The sequence below is a fragment of the Pavona decussata genome, unplaced genomic scaffold (genome assembly GCF_977016875.1).
Source record: "Pavona decussata unplaced genomic scaffold, jaPavDecu1.1 SCAFFOLD_145, whole genome shotgun sequence".
Lineage (NCBI taxonomy): Eukaryota > Metazoa > Cnidaria > Anthozoa > Scleractinia > Agariciidae > Pavona > Pavona decussata.
This window is the reverse complement of record NW_028145558.1, coordinates 16,189-34,380: the sequence shown is the minus strand read 5'-3', so window position 1 is coordinate 34,380 and position 18,192 is coordinate 16,189. Positions and strand designations below refer to the sequence as shown.

At 36.9% G+C, this 18,192-nt stretch overlaps 1 protein-coding gene across 1 annotated transcript; it reads right to left on the bottom strand.

The window, feature by feature from the left end:
- Window positions 1–1,905: 1,905 nt before the first annotated feature.
- On the bottom strand, window positions 1,906–17,420 carry LOC146466291 (uncharacterized). The gene is made up of 8 exons (XM_085127532.1): window positions 17,416–17,420; window positions 7,348–7,504; window positions 6,564–6,753; window positions 5,177–5,292; window positions 4,748–4,868; window positions 3,970–4,089; window positions 3,018–3,158; window positions 1,906–2,135 (listed from the first exon to the last, which is right to left on the bottom strand). The coding sequence occupies exons 1-8, from the start codon at window positions 17,418–17,420 to the stop codon at window positions 1,906–1,908; spliced, it is 1,080 nt and encodes a 359-aa protein (XP_084983658.1).
- Window positions 17,421–18,192: the final 772 nt, after the last annotated feature.

Sequence of the window (18,192 nt, the reverse complement as noted above, 5' to 3'; positions counted from 1 at the left end):
AGAGATAAAATTAGAAAAATCGGACTCTTGGCTAGGAATGTGCATGGACAGACACAATGAGCTCACATTGTTTAAAGTAAACGAGAACTTAGAAACCTAAGCTATTTTAGAGACACCACAATCCAATTATGGAAACATATAATCCAACTGAAACATACCAAGTTAAAAATCCCAACTTTTCGGAGGCAGGCCAAATGGCTCAAACCGTGGACGAGGATTTGAACACTGGCCTACGGAGAACAGCCCTAGCCAATTGCCGAACAAAACTAAAATCTGGGACCTACGGACTATGAATCTGGCTCCTGCAACTTTGTTTGGAAACAACTGGTCAGAAATTTCCTCGTCCGAAAAACCCCCTTCATTTCACAATCTCGTAATATAACAAAGGTACCCTTTTAATGCGACATTGGAAATGTACAATTACCTTGGTGACCAACTGCATAAAACAAAAAACCTCTAAATAGATCTTAAATTTTCTGTGTTCCGGATTTGAATTACAAAACCCAATACTTAAATTTTCAACTATGTTTCTATGCCAAACGGGATGCCGTAGGTTCTAAACAATCATTCTCACAGTCGGTAGCACAACCTCTCTGAAGCACGGACTCGTTGATCAATCAGTTGCCCAGGAGTTACCTTGATTTTCAACCTCTTCTCACTTTGAGCAATTGTTCTGGCCATCTCAAGTCGCGTTCTTTCTCCTTTAACGGATGTCTTTGTGATTCGCGACATTGCTACCGCCATCTATAAATAAACAAATACATTTACGTAAAGACATCGAAATTCATGTGTTTATCAAATGAATATCTCAGTGGTAGAGCATACGAACTAGTAATCGGCAGGTCTTAGGTTTGACTCCTGATAGCATCACTCGGACTTCTTTTTTCCGAGTATGCCAGTGTCACTTTCTAGAATAATATGTCATTGTCATTAAATATGCAGTTAGAAAAATGTCAAATAATCAAAGTATTAGGTGCACTTTATTGACTTTTGTACGAGCATCTAAAGAACCTAAAGCTTTGACTACTCTGTAAACTTTCAGGAGTGATATAATTTTGTAAAAGTCGTCCACGTAAGGGTGGAAAAGATGCAAGACAAGATATCTTAGTATGCTGAGGTAACTTAGAACAACAGGTTAAACTGTGGATAAGTCAGGGTATGGTTTTTGAAGATGTTACTCCAGATTACACTTTTTTGACTCCATGCTAATAATGAACGGAATAGTTGACTGCAGACTGCAGTTACGGAATGTAGAGAAATCAGTCGAAGGCTTGTACTGTAACTGCGACAGTCTATCTAGAGAACAAAATAAGTATCCGGAACACTGACCCGGTTGAAGTTTGAGTCAACATTTTTGATCTGTATAACATTGTTGAAAGCATCTTCATAATCTTTAGCTGCATTGTGAGCTCTTCGCACTCTTGTTTCAAGGGTACTCCACCTGACGCGAGGAGCAAAGAATTTGTTCTTTCCAAATATGTTGTAGCCTCCCTTTCCTAAATAATTAAGCCTTCTCTGTGCATCTGAAAATTAAATGAAGTAATATATCAAACAGGAGAAAGAGTGTTTCATTTGATTTCCTTTGTTTCCTCTTCATGAATTTTTAATAAGTTCTAGAAGAAACTAAAACTTAGGCAAAGATGCGTCTGATAAGAACAGGCAGTTTTGTGTAACTACCACTTCCATTTAATCACATTAAAAAATCCTTTTTTGTCTTACAATTTTCATCAGCATGACTGAGATGGAACCAGATATAGCATCGTCAAACGAAGAGATCATTAGGTCTTCAAAAAGGATTTTACAATATCAGAAATAATGAGCAGGACTTGAATTAACTCCAGTTTGTATTTAAGTTAAGGTGTCTGCAAAATATGCCGCCTATCATCTTAAACGGTACACAAAAAGCTAACCTTTTTTAAACCGCACCAGTTCACTCCTTCCCTCCGTCAAGCTGACTATAAATGATAAGATGTCCCTGCCTTTATTATCAGAGCTGGTTAGCAACAAGTCTACGGCCTTTCTCTCCATGATTCTGATCAGCTCCAATGGGAAGCTTTGTTTATTTGCTTTCTCCAATGACCCATGTTGAATGAGAGATTGCTGAACTGCGCCATTATCTCCCTGGGTATTTCGAGCTAAATACATAATAGATACCTCGATGTTAATAAACGGTTGCCGCTCACTAAGTTCCATGCATACAACTAAGCGCCAAAAGTACTGATGGTTGCAAACATTTCCCTTAATCGGAAGGCTGAGGGAACAGTTACTCATTCCCATTAGAGTTAGTTACTAAAGAAACAAGCTGGTTCCGCAGTTAAAGGAAATTTCTGTGTGGTTTAACTGACGAAAACAATATTGTCTATGACTATATTTCTTTTCTTTAAGATCAATATTATTACGGGATAAGGTAAACGAGAGCAGCCGTACAAATGCAGGTGTGGTATGTAGTCTTAGAAAAGAAAAAAAAAATATTAAAAGTGGGCAGTCAGTTTAATCTCATTAATAAGTATCAAGTGATGGAGTTGGGTTTTTTTTTGCCCATTGCATAAAAAAAATGCTTGATCGTATATCCTGGGCTTAAAGGGGCACTGTCTAGGCGATTTACTGCATTCTGGTCAAAACCGTTAAATATTTGAACCTGGTTTATTTGTAAAACGAAAATTACTTTTGCAACATCGGAAAGAAAATTTTAAGGTTTTTCTCCAAGGAAAAACGAACTATAATCAGTTTCTAATGCCTTGTCTAAAATACGCAGAAAATTCAAGAAAAACTGGTACAAGTTGGCCAATTTTTCAAGTTGCAATGAACTTCCATCCTAGCCATCCGCAGCTAAGTACAATTAATAGTTGTTTCTGCGCACTGGTAAGGTTATTGTTAACAAAACTCAACAATTTTTTTTAAAGATTCCATTGAAACAAATATGTTTTGGGGCTATTCTTAGTGACACTAAAACTAAGTGGCAGTACCCCTTCAATGAGAACCATGGTGGAGTTATGTGTAACAATTTTTTGTCTTACCTTCTCCTGGGCTTCCACTGTATCCAGTTGGTCCTCTTGGACCTCTTCGAGTATATTCCCCAGTGGGCTTGCATTTGCGTGACCAAACCGCCCCATCCTGGTAGCATTCCCTTCCTCTTCCGCCTCCACTACCTGCACCGCCTGCAATGGGAAGTAACACACAACTCATTAAGTGAAAGTTGGTAGTTATAGCAAATTCATAGCTACGTTTAAAAAAGAACACAAACTCTCGTCAATTCAGTTGGAAACGACTTCCAAACAGTCACTTTCTTGCATATTGATTTGCGTTCTGGCTGCCAGTATAACGGGAGACTTGTTTGGTAGAGCTAGCAGCAAACGATGTAACATAAACAGACGAAGAGAAAATTTCAGAACAAGATACTTATCACAAAATGAACTGAATAAAATTAAATTCAAGAAGTGATTATTTCTTTAAAAACCTCTTTGTTAGCAGATGACTTTTGGGCCATTTAAATTTGGTCTGGTTTGGCTCATTTAATTGCGCTATATTGACCAAAACCTTTCTTGTTGAGATCTCAGTATGCTTTCCGAAAAGGTTACGCGTAGCCTCACCCTGACGAGGTAAACATTGTTGTCTTTTGTGTTATAGATAGAATTTCAACAGATACGTGGGGCCAATTATTTAAACGGAGTCAGTGAATAACTGGTTTATTTTAAGTAGATAAATAGTTTTCTAGTCTGGGAAGCAAGCCTTTTTCTTACTGTCAGCGGGAGACAATGTTTAGATATGACTGTTGGCAAAACTGAAAATGGCTTAGAACGCGGTTTTCTTAAACACTGTCTAAACTGTCTTTTAATAACTGACCCGCGTCATTTCATGACACTTTGTTTGGTCATGTCCTTATATCATCAGATCGAGTACACATGAGCGGTCAAATTGAATGTATTTGTTACTGAATATTATTCTTACGGGGTGCATAAATCATATTACCTCTCCCTCCTGCTCCGTTTCTGGTTGCTGGGGCTCCTACTCCTGCGCAGGTCTTCAATTGAAAGTTCCCATTAATTGTTCTGTAGCGCACATTTACAGCCCCAGCATCTCCACCATTTCCTACAAGCATTTTAGGTACAAACATTGGTATATCTCTTTTAGTTCTTGCTACTTAGAAATTCTTATGCACTCTGCCATGGAAGGTCTCACAACTGTTTGAGATTATTTGGTGCTTTATGATTGTGGTGAAGGACGGGCATGTTAGGGGCAGGGGATCCTGATTGCTTCCTAATTCTGAGGGGAAATTCAAAACAAGAATTGGCAAAGATGCGTGGTGAAAAAGTTATTTTTATATCTTCTAAATAACAGTCTACTTGAGTTTTTTAAAATGCATAAAAATCCCGACATGCGAGATACAAAAATGAAATGTGTCGTCAAATACATTTTGTTCTATTCATCGTAGAGAGAGGAAAAAAAATTCTGACTTTGCTTCCCGTCAAATTAGCTTTACCATATTGTTGCTGTTGTTGTTGTTTTTATTGTTAACAAAGAGTGGCCTTTCCTTCTCCGAGTGAATATACCAGCCTCCTTTGTCAATGTTGGAAGATTCTCTTTCCTTCTGGTCAGGGTTACTCCGTTAAATTTGTTATGCGTGTGGAACATTTACTTGAAACTGTCCTCTGGTTGTCTGGAATCTATGCTGTTGTCTGGTCCTACCTCTGTTTTAATCAAAGCGCACTAATATATTACTTAGTAGAGGACTTTCTTCGACCTCTACCTGATTGTCCGGCGTTGCCCCCGTTTCCTCCCCTATGCCCCCTTTTTCCAGCTCTTCCAGCTACATCGCGGCAATAATGATAACGCTGTGAAGTGCAGTCTGCTCCAGTCCTGTCATCACTCTATTGAAAGGACGAAATTGGTGAGAAACCATCGAAACAAACAAACTCTAAAGTCTGTTTCTCACAGGTCTTTTGCCATCTACTTCACCATCTCGGCGGGAAACTCATCTTGATAATGATGATGATGATGGACAAAGCATTTCTTTCAGCGGTCATTTGGTTACTTTTAAGGTAACTGGGAGTTGGTCATTTTGTGAATTCGTTTTATACCCTTAGAGTTGAGATGGCCAATGACTGAACAACACATTATTCTTATACATTTGACTTGTAACTGTCAAATGATTCGAAAAAACAAAGAATACCCTTACATCATCCCCGTTGTCTCGCCCCTTGCCACCTTTGCCGCCATCTTGTCCCTTTTGTCCATTTCCTCCATTGGAGGTTACCTTTAAATTGCCAGTGATGACGTCACAGAAAATCGCGACTGAAAATTAAAATTAAAGATGCTAAGTTCCAAACAATTCCCAGGATTCTGACAATGTTCCGTGATACCAAAACGAAGGAAATCGATCAAAGAGATGGAGTGAGTTCTCAATTTCCATCATTCCAATTTACCTCTTTTGAATTATTAATGTAAAAGTCATTATCCTACTCCATTAATAGAGCATGAAGGTAGTACAAAAATGGCGCTATAAGTGCACAGATAGTTACTTGTACTGTAACAAAATGTTTTGGGGTGGGCAAGTTATTCGTATGGTAAAGCCCCGGCCGTGCGATTTGTTTTTCTTTTTTATGTACGAGTTGTTTGTATTTTAGCTTGCTTCAGGGTCCGGCTTGGCCTCACCAGTCATCTCCGAACCCAATTCATCAATCTGAAAATTGAAGTCGTGTCATTGTTATGGAAAAGAAACCGTAAATAAGTTCTCTTTCATCTACATTTTTACATTTCAAAGATTAAGTTTTCCTTTTTACAGCAAGATAAATTTCGCGACTTCAAGTGCTCGCAGAAATATTTCTACGCGTCAAAGGTTTTTTTTTTTTTATTTTTCTCTATTTTATTTCACCACAAATCTAATGTTCAAATGTAAAAAAGCAAGGAATTTAATACATCCGCTGTAAGCCAGCGGAATGAAGATTTTCCAGCAAGCCGAATGTCGTGCTCTGCCATTGTTTTTCCTTACGGTTCATCTTAGGCCCTTCTCGCTTACCTTTCGTGACAACTTAAAGGGAGGGGTTCACGGTTCTGTGCATGCCCATGAATCGAAATACTTTTTTCGCCTTTGTTCGGTATGACCCAAGCCTATTTAATTTAATTCGCTGTTTATGAACCATTCGGAAGGGAATAGGTAACTCGGGTGGTTATTTATTTATTTTTTTTTTCATATGATTGCGTTATTTCGCACGCAAATAACTGTAAACACATCAACCGTGAGTACAATCTGAGTACAATCCAGTAGCATTTTCTTTGAATTTTGGTCAACAGTCATTTTGCTTGGACTAATTATAGAACGTGATTACTGAAGTACATATGAGTGGGATTTTTAAGGCTAAAGAGTTGATAAGAAAGTAAAATGCACATGCGCTGAAATGTGAACTCCTTCCTTTAACGCCGTGATCAATATCACCTCATTGCATCCTTGCTGTCATCTATTCTAGCACTCGAGTTTTTTGGACCATCCCGGAATACGCAGAGTGTACAACCATTTATAAAAGGAGGCTTAGTATTTTTGTACTGTCTGTCACTCGAAAACTTACCCTTAGGGCCGTTAACACCATGATCACCATCTTTGCCCGGATTACCATTCCCGTTGTTTCCAGTAGTCGCTGGACTTGTATAAGCTTCTGGTCGATCTGGAGCAGTGAAAGATAGCTTGGCTCCTGGGGTGGACACAATCTCCCTTGCGTATATTTTGACATTTTTTACTCCATAAATTTCAACGTTTTTCTATAAATTGTTAAAATTTTAATTGTTATTAAATATTCAAGAATACTATTGTTACAAATACAAAAGGAAAAAGAACGTAATATTACACGAATTAAGGCTTGAAAGACAACAATACCAAATAAATTACAAGAAAGAGCACACAGTGCTCTCACAGAAAAACTGTTAGTGTGTAAGTAGCTTTCAACGTCTTTTTATAGTATTTAAATATCTGGGTTAATTTTTCCTATTTATAAGATGCATGTATAGTCCTCGCGATAAAACCGGAAAAAAGGTTGCTTTTGTTGTTTTAAAAGGTTGAAAAAAAAAAAGACACTTTTAACCACTAAGTCTTTTCATAAAAAATTCAAGGATTGAAAATTTGATATAAGTTTCAACAAAGGATAGAACTACACAGATAGACACAGACAGGCAGTAAAAAGATGGAGGAAGGAAGAGTGGGAGGGAGGGAGGGAAGGCGGAAGGGAAGGAAGGTGCACGTGGGAGGGAGGGAGGAACCAACGAACCAAGGAACCAAGCCATCAATTAAAGAAATAGACAACACATAAAATTGCACGGTGCAAGGAAGATGAGGTACTGTATGCAGAAGGATCTTACCTGTATATAAAGTGTATCTGTAAGAATTTCCAGCTGTTCAACAAGATTCACATTCTTACTAGTTTTACTGTCACCAAAAGCCGATGTTTTCAACGCTAATCGCTCCTTCAAGTAATTGGCATGAATTAGAGTAGAACAGAATAGAATGGAATAGATACTTTATTCAGACGTTGCAGCCATAGGCTGAATTACATCTTGACTAACAATCATAAAAGTGAATAAAATAGAATCAAGGTTAAAAACTTAACTAAAATGTTCATAAACTGTATGCTAAGCTTCTAACGAAACCCTTTTTACAACAAACGGTCTTGCAAAGGGGACGAACGAACTTCCTCGAGTTCCTGAGCGAGTAATCGCAATTGTTTCTAGCTAGGAGAAGCTTTTGGAGCCTATGCTTTAGATTTGTAGTAATCTCATCAAAAAGTGTACAGAGACCAGATTGGCCTAAGGCATCGCTGTATGACAGACCGAGATAGATGAACCTAAGCTCCCGTTTTTGCAATCTCTCTAAGTCATCACTTAATTATTCCGGTAGAGCACGATGGTAAACTTGGCAGGCGTTATGATTGTTTGATTTGTATGTTTAAACATACATTTAATATTCGGGAGATATCTTTCTTTCTTTCATTCATTCATTCATTCATTCATTCATTCATTCATTCATTCATTCATTCATTCATTCGTTCGTTCGTTCGTTCGTTCGTTCGTTCGTTCGTTCGTTCGTTCGTTCGTTCGTTCGTTCGTTCATTCATTCATCCATGCATTCGTTCGTTCGTTCGTTCGTTCATTCATTCGTTCATTCATTTTTCCATTAACCAGAAATACAACAACATAAATACATTAAAGATGATATACAATATTCCTACTACTACAATATCCCTACTAAATCATTTACAGGATCAAATGTGGTAAAGGCGAGGAAGCCTATATAGAAGCCGGGGGATTATATTAAACTATAGGCTTCTTGGAACTATAGGATGAACTATACAAGTTAATTTTTTAATTCCAGTTAATTTTTTTTAAGAAAAAGAAAAGGTTTGTAGCTTAACAAAGAGTCAATTTAACTAAGAAAGAAGGAATTTTTTTACGTCTTTTGCCAAACAAACTGATACTTTCACTGTTTTGAATTTCACGACTAAGCGAGTTGAAAAACGAAGGACCTTGAAACCGAATTGAGCATTTTCGAAGATTAACTAAGGTAGTCGACGTGAATCAAGGAAAAGGTTCTTGATGTATATGCAGGTGTGGGTCTATTTAATAATGAATTGACGGCAATGATTTGCAAGGCTGGAAGATTCAAGAATCTACAAGAAGCGTTTCATTTTTGGTTTCACTGACGGTGTTCTTATGTCACGTGACACACAACGCCCAATTTTAAATTTATTTTCATTGAAATTTACAAAATTTTAGAAAAATAAATTTCCCATCCAAGTTACCTTCTATGAATGACTTTGATGTAAGGGTCTAGGGAACTAATTTGGGGTTTGAAAATTATTTACTCTCTGTGACCGACGACGTTTTTAGCTTACTGAGGGACTGGAACGAGAACAAAAACATTAAATAGTTACTTAACTTTTAAAACTTTCAAACAAATCCCGACTAAATTATGATAATTCTCTGCAACGTGAAGACTTGAAGACAATGAACAGCAGTTTGATTCTGATTATCAGGTTGTAATCCGAATATTGTCGCATAAATTAGGGCGTGGTCGATCATGTGACCACTGCTAATATGGTAATAATCCAAAAAATATGCTTTGTTTCTTATCACCAAATGATAGGCCAGGCTAACCAAAATGCAAACGCTATGTGTCAAAAAAAATTCTTTAATTCAGGTGATGTCTTTGCTAGTCAATTAAAAATTGCAAAAAAAAAAAAAAAAAATTCAAAAACGTGCTGATATGCAAAAGGTAATGTAACATTTTTCACTACTGAAGTCTCTCTAATAGAAAAAAAATATGTTTTTCGGCACGGCTGTATAGTCAAAACACTTTTAATATATTGAACCTTATGCTTGAACATTTTCGCTACCCATCTATTTTTTGTTTTTTTAACAAGAGAAGTGCTGAGCAAGAAAATCGTCCTCGTGACTGTCTGGGAGCTTTTGTGAGAAGTTTTCGTGACATTTCAGTTGAAATCTGTTGCATACAAAATGCTCCATAATTTTTTAACTACACTTCTTTAGGATAAGGTATTGGATCGAACAGCACAGCACGAACTCAGCGACAACTTTATTGTTATCTTAATAATTAATAAACTGAGAAAGTGCCGTCCAAAACTGATATGAATTGTCGGCGATCGAGCCCATAAACACTCGTTTTCTAACTTCTTCTTTAAAATTCTGGAGGCGCTTTGCGTGATTTTTTATCAGCCTGTTGTTGTCGATTTGTAGCGACAATTAGGGTACACTACTTACATGTTTAGCTTATCGCCTCCTCACCATTTCTTTTCTTGTCAGTGGGTGCTAACCATGGATTTCAACCGAGTATTGAGTTGAAAACGTTAAGTAACGAAACCAACCAAAACGGTTTTTATCATAAAGAACAGGAAAAAACCCAACCAACCAAAACTTAGTAGAACGTGGCCTAAACAACACCGTGGTAGATAATGGACAATGGCATTTGTTTACTATTTTACTGAGTACATGTCTACGGACCATTTCACACCTTCCAAATTTTAAGTAGATATTGTTACATGTGGCATTTTTGATATTTGATATTTTAAACAACCTTTAAGGAAATGTCCAAAATAGTAGTTAACTTTTAAAGGTCTTCGCTAAGTATTTGAAAAATTTCCACCTACGGAAAAGAAACGTTTTAGTCCGACGGCGAAAAAAGGAAAATCCTCACAGAATAAGTTAATGCAGCCGGGTACCTGTAAATCTTTTGTAATTTAACTGCGATTTCGCGGTTCCCGATGCCATAGCATGGGTGGAAACACCACAAGTAAGTTTTCTCTGAAATATTTTTTTAAAGGCCGTAAGGCATATAGCTAGATTTGATAAATTTGTTAAGAAATAACCCACACCGCCTTGAGGTATTGTCTTGTGGGCTTTCCTACAACGTCAGTTGAAATAGCTACACAAAACGTCATGAAAACGCACTCGTAACGCAAAATATAAAGCCAAATATACAAATTACTTTCCATAGTAAATGATCCTTATTACGAAATTTGAAGGTAAGCAAATTGGGTTATTGGCCGGAACATTTTTCAAACATGGCGAGTGGCAGGTGTCGCGAATATTTAGTCAATAGTTATTTACTTTTTAAATAGAAAGTTAATTTTACTTTTATGCCTGACATACTAGTACAAAACAGAGTAGTCATATCACTAAAATGAGGCTCAAAACCTGATAAAAGCGTATGTTTCAATATTTCCTAAGAAACGCAGATGAGTAAATTAAATCATTGACATCGTCTCCTAGACTAGTACGCACTGAAGGTTAGGGTTAAAAATAGGGTTAGGGTAAGAAAAAATAATCTTGGCTACTCACTCATGGAATGAAGCCTTGCAGTTGTCGAGTGAAAAGGATGGCACTCTGAATGAGCAATTTCCCACAAGAAGCGGTCAGGTCAATGGGGAAATTGTGGTGTAATCTATTATTAAATACCCAGTTTCTTACTAGAGAAAAAGTCGAACTGCTCTGAATTTAACAGGTGAATTTTTTTCGTGCTGAGTTGAACAAACTGACTTATAGCTTTAACAAATGATCAAATGAATTTAAAATACCTCTGAAAGTTAGAATTTATCAGTTGTCTTTATTTTTAAGACCAAACTGAACTCATTTTTTTAAGCGGCCGTCGCGTATACCACATTGCCTCCTTTAACCAAGTTTTTAAACGTTTGTCGCATATGCAATGACGCTTCTTGTAATAAAGGAAAAAAGGTCAAGGCTAATTTTACAGTTAGGTGCATTTGAGTTCCGGCCTGGTGGATGCAATTTGTTTTTCTATTTTTCACCTTCAAAAGCCAAACACATTAAAGGTCCAAACAGTTTTTAAACGTTTAAAATTTAAAAAATAAATTTAAAATAACAAATTCAAGAGGGTGTTTCCAAAATCTTTTCAATATAACTGCAAATTCCACCACTTGTAAAAAAAGGTCCTTAAAAGGGTGTCACACAGCCAAAGTCAACATGGTTCGTTTAAGTTGGAAAATCACTCGTAATTCTCTGAGTTTTGGAGGTATTGACGAGCCTCCTTTATTTCGAGATTCCGCAAGGGAATTGCAGTGAAACCAAACAGCGGGTACTTCAGACGAAAAGCCCAACGCGTGGGAGTATCGACGAATTTAGATATTATTAAATTTTCTCACAATACGAATACAGTGCCTTCAACGTGGAGCTAATTAACAAGTGTTATTGTCGAATTATGGATGTTTAGGGATATGAAACATCAAACAAATCAACAAACAACACTTTATTAAAAACAGATAGTTACAAGCTGGTTATATACCTACCCGCAAATAGCTGAAGCCAGTAGAGGCGGATAGGTATGTCTGTACTAAACTAAATAGAAATAAATTTGGTGTTTACAAATTGACTTAAATAAAAGCTAAATAAGTGGTAAACGATATAGTGTTTCTCATGGCGATTCTAAGGTTGGCTTGGGGATTCCTTCCTCTTCTTTTGTAGGGGGGCAACATCAAAACTAAACCCCGCCTTAAAAACTCTGGTGGCCACAAATTCCACTCAAGTTACACAGAAGATGCAACAACAACCACACCTTAAAGTAAGCGAAGTTTATTTCTCAAACTCGTTAATAATTTATCAATAGAAAACAAAGAAAATCACTACCGTGACCATGGTTTGGATATGTGATCCTAATTACCATAAAATTTTGCTAACTTTAGCCTTGAATTTCTCCAAGAATTATTGATCATTTGCGAAGCCATATCAAACACTCCAATATGTGTATCATCAGACATCGAAACACCTCGAAGTCGTTTAAAAAAAAAACTCGGTTTTTACCATAAAGAACAGATAAAAAACCAACCAACCATGTCTACGGACCATTTTACACCTTCTAACTTTCAAGTGGATATTGTTACGTGTGGCATTTTTGATGTTTTGATATTTTAAACAACCTTTTGGAAGATGTCCGAAATAGTAGATTACTTTTAAAGGTCTTCGTTTAGTATTTGAAATATTTCCGCTCACGGAAAAGAAACTTTTTAGTCCGACGGCGAAAAAAGGAAAATCCTCATAGAACAAGTTAATGTAGCCGGGTACCTGTAAATCTTTTGTAGTTCGACTGTGATTTCGCGGTTCCCTATGCCATAACATGGGTGGAAAAACCACAAATAATTTTTCTCTGAAATATTTTTTAAGGGCCGTAAGGCATAGCAAGATTTGATAAATTTGTTAATAAATAACCCATACCGCCTTGAGGTATTGTCGTGTAGGCTTTCCGACAACGTCAGTTGAAATAGCTACACAAAACGTCATGAAAACACACTGGTAACGCAAAATATAAAGCCAAATATACAAATTACTTCCCATAGTAATTGGTCCTTGAAGAGAAATTTAAAGGTAAGCAAATTGGGTTATTGGCCGGAGCATTTTTCAAAAATGGCGAGTGACAGGTGTCGCGAATATTTAGTCAATGGTTATTTTTTTTTAAATAGAAAGTTAATTGTACTTTTTTGCCTGTGAGTTTAACTGACATACTAATACAAAACAGGGTATTCATATCACTGGAATGAGGCTCAACACCTGATAAATGCGTATGTTTTAATATTTCCTGAAAAACGCAACTGAGTCAATTAAATCATTGCCATCGTCTCCTAGACAAGCTAGTACTCACTGAAGGTTAGGGTTAAAAGTAGGGTTAGGGTAAGAAAAAATAATCTTGGCTACTCACTCATGGAATGAAGCCTTGCGGCTCTCGGCTGTTAAGGATGGCACTCTAAATGAGCAATTTCACAGAAGATGCGTTCAGGTCAATGGGGAAATTGTGATGTAATTTATTATTAAATACCTAGTTTCTTACAACAAAAAAAGTCCAACTGCTCTGAATTTAACAGGTGAAATTTTTTTGTGCTGAGTTGAACAAACTAGCCTATAGCTTTAACAAATGATCAAATGAATTAAAAATACTTTTGATAGTGAGGACTTATCAGTGTTCTTTATTTTAAAGACGAAACTGAACTTATTTGTCAAGCGGCCGTCGTGTATACCACACTGCCTCCATTAACCAATTTTTTAAACGTCCGTAGCATACGTAATGACGCTTCTTGTAATAAAGGAAAAAAGGTCAAGGCTAATTTTACAGTTAAGAGCATTTGAGTTCCGGCCTGGCGGATGGAATTTTTTTTTCTATTTTTCACCTTCAAAAGCCAAGCACATCAAAGGTCCAAACAGTTTTTAGACGATTAAAATTTAAAAATGAATCTAAAATAGCAAATTCAAAAGGGTGGTTTCAACATCTTTACAATATAAATGCAAATTCGACCATTTGTAAAGGAAGGTCAAAACAAGGGTTTCACACAGCGAAAGGCAACATGGTTCGTTTAAGTTGGAAAATCACTCTTAATTCGCTGAGTTTTGCAGGTATTGACGAGCCTTCTTTATTTCGAGAATCCGCAAGGGAATTGCAGTGAAACCAAACAGCGGGTACTTCAGACGAAAAGCCCAACGCGAGGGAGTTTCGACGAATTTAGATATTATTGAATTTTCTCACAATAAGATTACAGTGCTTTCAACGTGGAGCTAATTAACAAGTGTTATTGTCAATTTATGGATGTTTAGGGATATGAAACAACGAACAAAACAACAAACAACAAACGCTACTTTATTAAAAACAGATAGTTACAAGCTGGTTATATATCTACCTGCAAATAGCTTAAGCTAGTCGAGGCGGGTAGGTATGTCTGTACTAAACTAAATACAAATCAATTTGGTGTTTACAAATTGACTAAATTAAAAGTTAAATGAGTAGTAAACGATATGGTGTTTCTCATGGCGATTCTAAGGTTGGCTTGGGGATTCCTTCTTCTTCTTTTGTAGGGGGACAACACCGAAACTAAACCCCGCCTTAAAAACGTCGGTAGCCACAAATTCCACTCAAGTTACACAGAAGATGCAATAACAACCACACGTTGAAGTAAACGAAGTTTATTTCTCAAACTCATTAATAATTCATCAAGAGAAAACAAAGAAAATCACTACCATGACCGTGGCTTGGAGATGTGATCCTAATTACCATAAAATTTTGCCAACTTAAGCGTTGAATTTCTCCAAGAATTATTGATCATTTGCGAAGCCATATCAAACACTCGAAAGTGTGTAGCATCAGACATCGAAACACCTCGAAGTCGTTTAAAAAAACTCGGTTTTTACCATAAAGAACAGATAAAAAACCTACCAGCCATGTCTACGGACCATTTTACACCTTCTAACTTTCAAGTGGATATTGTTATATGTGGCATTTGTGATGTTTTGATATTTTAAACAACCTTTAAGAAAATGTCCGAAATAATAGTTGACTTTTAAAGGTCTTCGCTTAGTATTTAAAATATTTCCGCCTACGGAAAAGAAACGTTTTAGTCCGAGGGCGAAAAACGGAAGATCCTCACAGAATAAGTTAATGCAGCCGGGTACCTGTACATCTTTTGTAATACGACTGTGATTTCGCGGTTCCCGATGCCATAGCATGGGTGGATAATTGGGTTATTGTCTGGGATTTTAGGTTATTGTATGGGAATTACAGCGAAACCAAACAGCGGGTGCTTAAGACGAAAAGCCCAACGCGTGGGAGTATCGACGATTTTACATATTTTTAAACTTTCTCACAATAAGATTACAGTGCGTTCAATGTGGAGCTAATGAGCGAGCGTTATTGTTAATTTATGGATGTTTACGGATTTGGTGTGTCTGATGGCAATTCTGAGGTTGGCTTGGGGATCGGCTAGAGCGAGTTTTGGGACAACAGGATGTCGAGTCCTCGACCTTTCTTGTTCTTCTTCCTCTTCTTCTTCTTCTTCTTCTTCTTCTTCTTCTTCTTCTTCTTCTTCTTCTTCTTCTTCTTCTTCTTCTTCTTCTTCTTCTTCTTCTTCTTCTTCTTCTTCTTCTTCTTCTTCTTCTTCTTCTTCTTTTGTAGGGAGACAACGCGGAAACTAAACCCCGCGTTTAAAACGTCGGTCACCACAAATTCCACCCAATTTCAAGGAAGACACAACAAGAACCTAACGTTGAAGTAAGCAAAGTTTATTTTCTATACAAAGTCTACAAATCGAGCATTCATCAATGCAACGGCGTCGCTCCGCCTCCAAAGTAACAAATTATTAATTTTCCTTGTTCTTGCCATCGCGGGTACCGTGGGTGGGGGAAGACCAAAAAGCTAAGTGGGGTAGGGTCGTGGGAGGGGTTAAAATGGGATGTATTAATAAGCCTTTACGGCTAACTTGTTTTATGTAGTCAACCACTTGTAATGCGTTAGTTAAAATCTTAGATCTCGATCAGGTAGCCTGTAAGATCATTTGTCGGGTGAAGTTCACTGAAATGGCAACCGGTTATGGTGAAAAGTTTTTCATCCTGTTAATGTTGTTTACAATGTTGTTTACAGTGACAATACTTGTAAAATTGAGTATTTTCGTCGCTCGATTTATCGGGAGTGAGTAATTTTGCACTCGGTGAAAAGGAAAATTAAGAAAAAAAATGATCTCTGATTCGACAAATCAGCACTCAGTAATTTTACCCTCTATGTTATAAGGGACACATATCCAAACCACGGTCACAGTAGTGATTTTCTTTGTTTTCTCTTGACGAATTATTAATAAGCTTGAACCCAGAAGGGAGTTAAAGAAAACGAGGCTCGTCTAATTATCATCTTTGAAGATTTGGAAATCGGATCAAACACTCTTTCGAGTGTTTGACGTGGCTTCTCCAACCATTAAAAACTCTTGGACAAATATTCACCAAAAGTTTATGATAATAAAAATGGTTTTTCCAAACCTCTTCCACTGCAGAAAGCACGCAATTCTTTAGAACCACTAATCTCGTTGGACCTGTTCATCACGCTGCTCTATTGGTTCAGAGCGTAGTGTCTCCATCATGGTAGTGAATTGCCTTGTTTTGACTTTGTGAACCATTATTGATTTTTCAAAGTTAACTTAATAATAATCTTAAGCACGTATTAAAGTAAGCTCGATAAACCAAAAATACGAAACAGCATAGACTGATAAAAATGGATTCGCCTTCTCGTTAGGTCTGTTTTACTCGTCAGGGGCACAGTGAACAAACTTGGTAGAGAGTTCAAGAAACGCTTTGCCTATCAGTGGACGTAACGTATTAAGAGTAAATGTCTGTAAAAACCAAAGAAATCCCGGACACAGCTCAAAATTCGAATTCGCTCATACTTTGTAGATTGATAGGCCCTAGTGCCACACTTATGAAAAGGACATCCATTTAACCAAATAACCACTCGTTAACGAGAAACGAATTTTAAATTATCAACGGCATTTTTGGTCAACAAAGCCTCAAATAATGTCAACATTCATTAAGCTACCGAATCAAGCAATCGTAACTTTTGAATCTCTTACACGCAAATCCTATTCATTAAATGCTTTTTTAGTTCTCTGACTTGTAACATAGCCAGGCAACTCTTCTTATAAATATTTTACGATTTTTTTTTTAAGGAATGCCAACGGCTTCTCTTAAAGGCTTTGTTAGGACCTCCAACAAACTAGCCATAACTACCTGTGGTACTCAAAAAATCTCACCGAAAAACCTTCTGGGGGTACAATTTATGATAGTTTTCAGTTTCTATCGCTTCAATTTCTTGGGATCTTTCGTACGTTAAGAAAAAAACATTTCTAAACTGAGCATATTTTCACTATCCGCCATTTTGAAATGAACAACAAACACACTTGAATTGTTTATAAAACTTACATTGTTTTATTCAAATACGCCGCTTCAAACATCTATTTGTACGAAGTATCAACTGCTGTAAATCCCTTTTATGTTCTTTTTTGTGAATTGAAATCATAACCTAAAGTGTAGCAAGTTAACATAACAAAATCGCGTCTGGCAATGGTTTTGCATAATTTCTACATTTTTGCCGTGACTCACCTCATTCCCGTCACTGACCTTCAACAAACTTGATTTCTTTGCCGTTATTTTCTTAGTTCTCGGTTTAATCTTACGTTCCCTACTATACAAGCCAAGCTACAAACCATTGTGAATCTTTCACCGCGAGCTCAGCCGTTCCAACCAGAAATTTGTGCAGTATTTTCGTCTATTTCGAATACAGTTTTACAGAAATTCACGTGATCAACACGAAACGTCACTTTGTGTTACTTTGCGTCACGCTGACGCAACTTCCAATACCCCTTCTTTGGCAAAACTCGCTTACGCGAACCTTGAGACTGGAAAAGGTCAAAACTGGCAAACATATTTTATAACTTAAGCTAAGCGAAAAAAGACAATAAACTTCTTGTCGCTATTTGTCTAGGAAGACGTGAATTAACTCAACGGGAACTCCAACCAATAAACCGGCAAATGGGTGGCTTACTGCAGTACACATTTGTTTTACGAACTTAAAAAAGATTGAATAAAAGTCAAGGCTTTTCAAAGCACTTTCAGGCTAAGGTTGACGAAAAATAGAAAATGAATAAATGTTTTTAAGTTGACTGTGATCAGCTTGTACCATATAACTGGGTGTTCATATACCTTATGCAAAAATGACTGACATTTTAACATTCCCGTTTGTTGCATTCACTAGCCTCGTTCAAGGTAAAATGCTCTTTTGATTTTTAAACTCTATAACGAAGCTAGTGAGGCTAATTTGAATGCAAACAAAAGGATATTAAAATGTCAGTCATTTTTGCATAGGGTCTATGCCCCCAC

Excerpts from the sequence above, each read along its gene's own strand:
- LOC146466291 (XM_085127532.1), bottom strand. Across the intron at positions 4,090-4,747 it reads GGGCAACGCCGGACAATCAG|GAAATGGTGGAGATGCTGGG; the intron begins GTAGAGGTCGAA and ends AAATGCTTGTAG. Across the intron at positions 3,159-3,969 it reads AAACGGAGCAGGAGGGAGAG|GCGGTGCAGGTAGTGGAGGC; the intron begins GTAATATGATTT and ends TTCCCATTGCAG.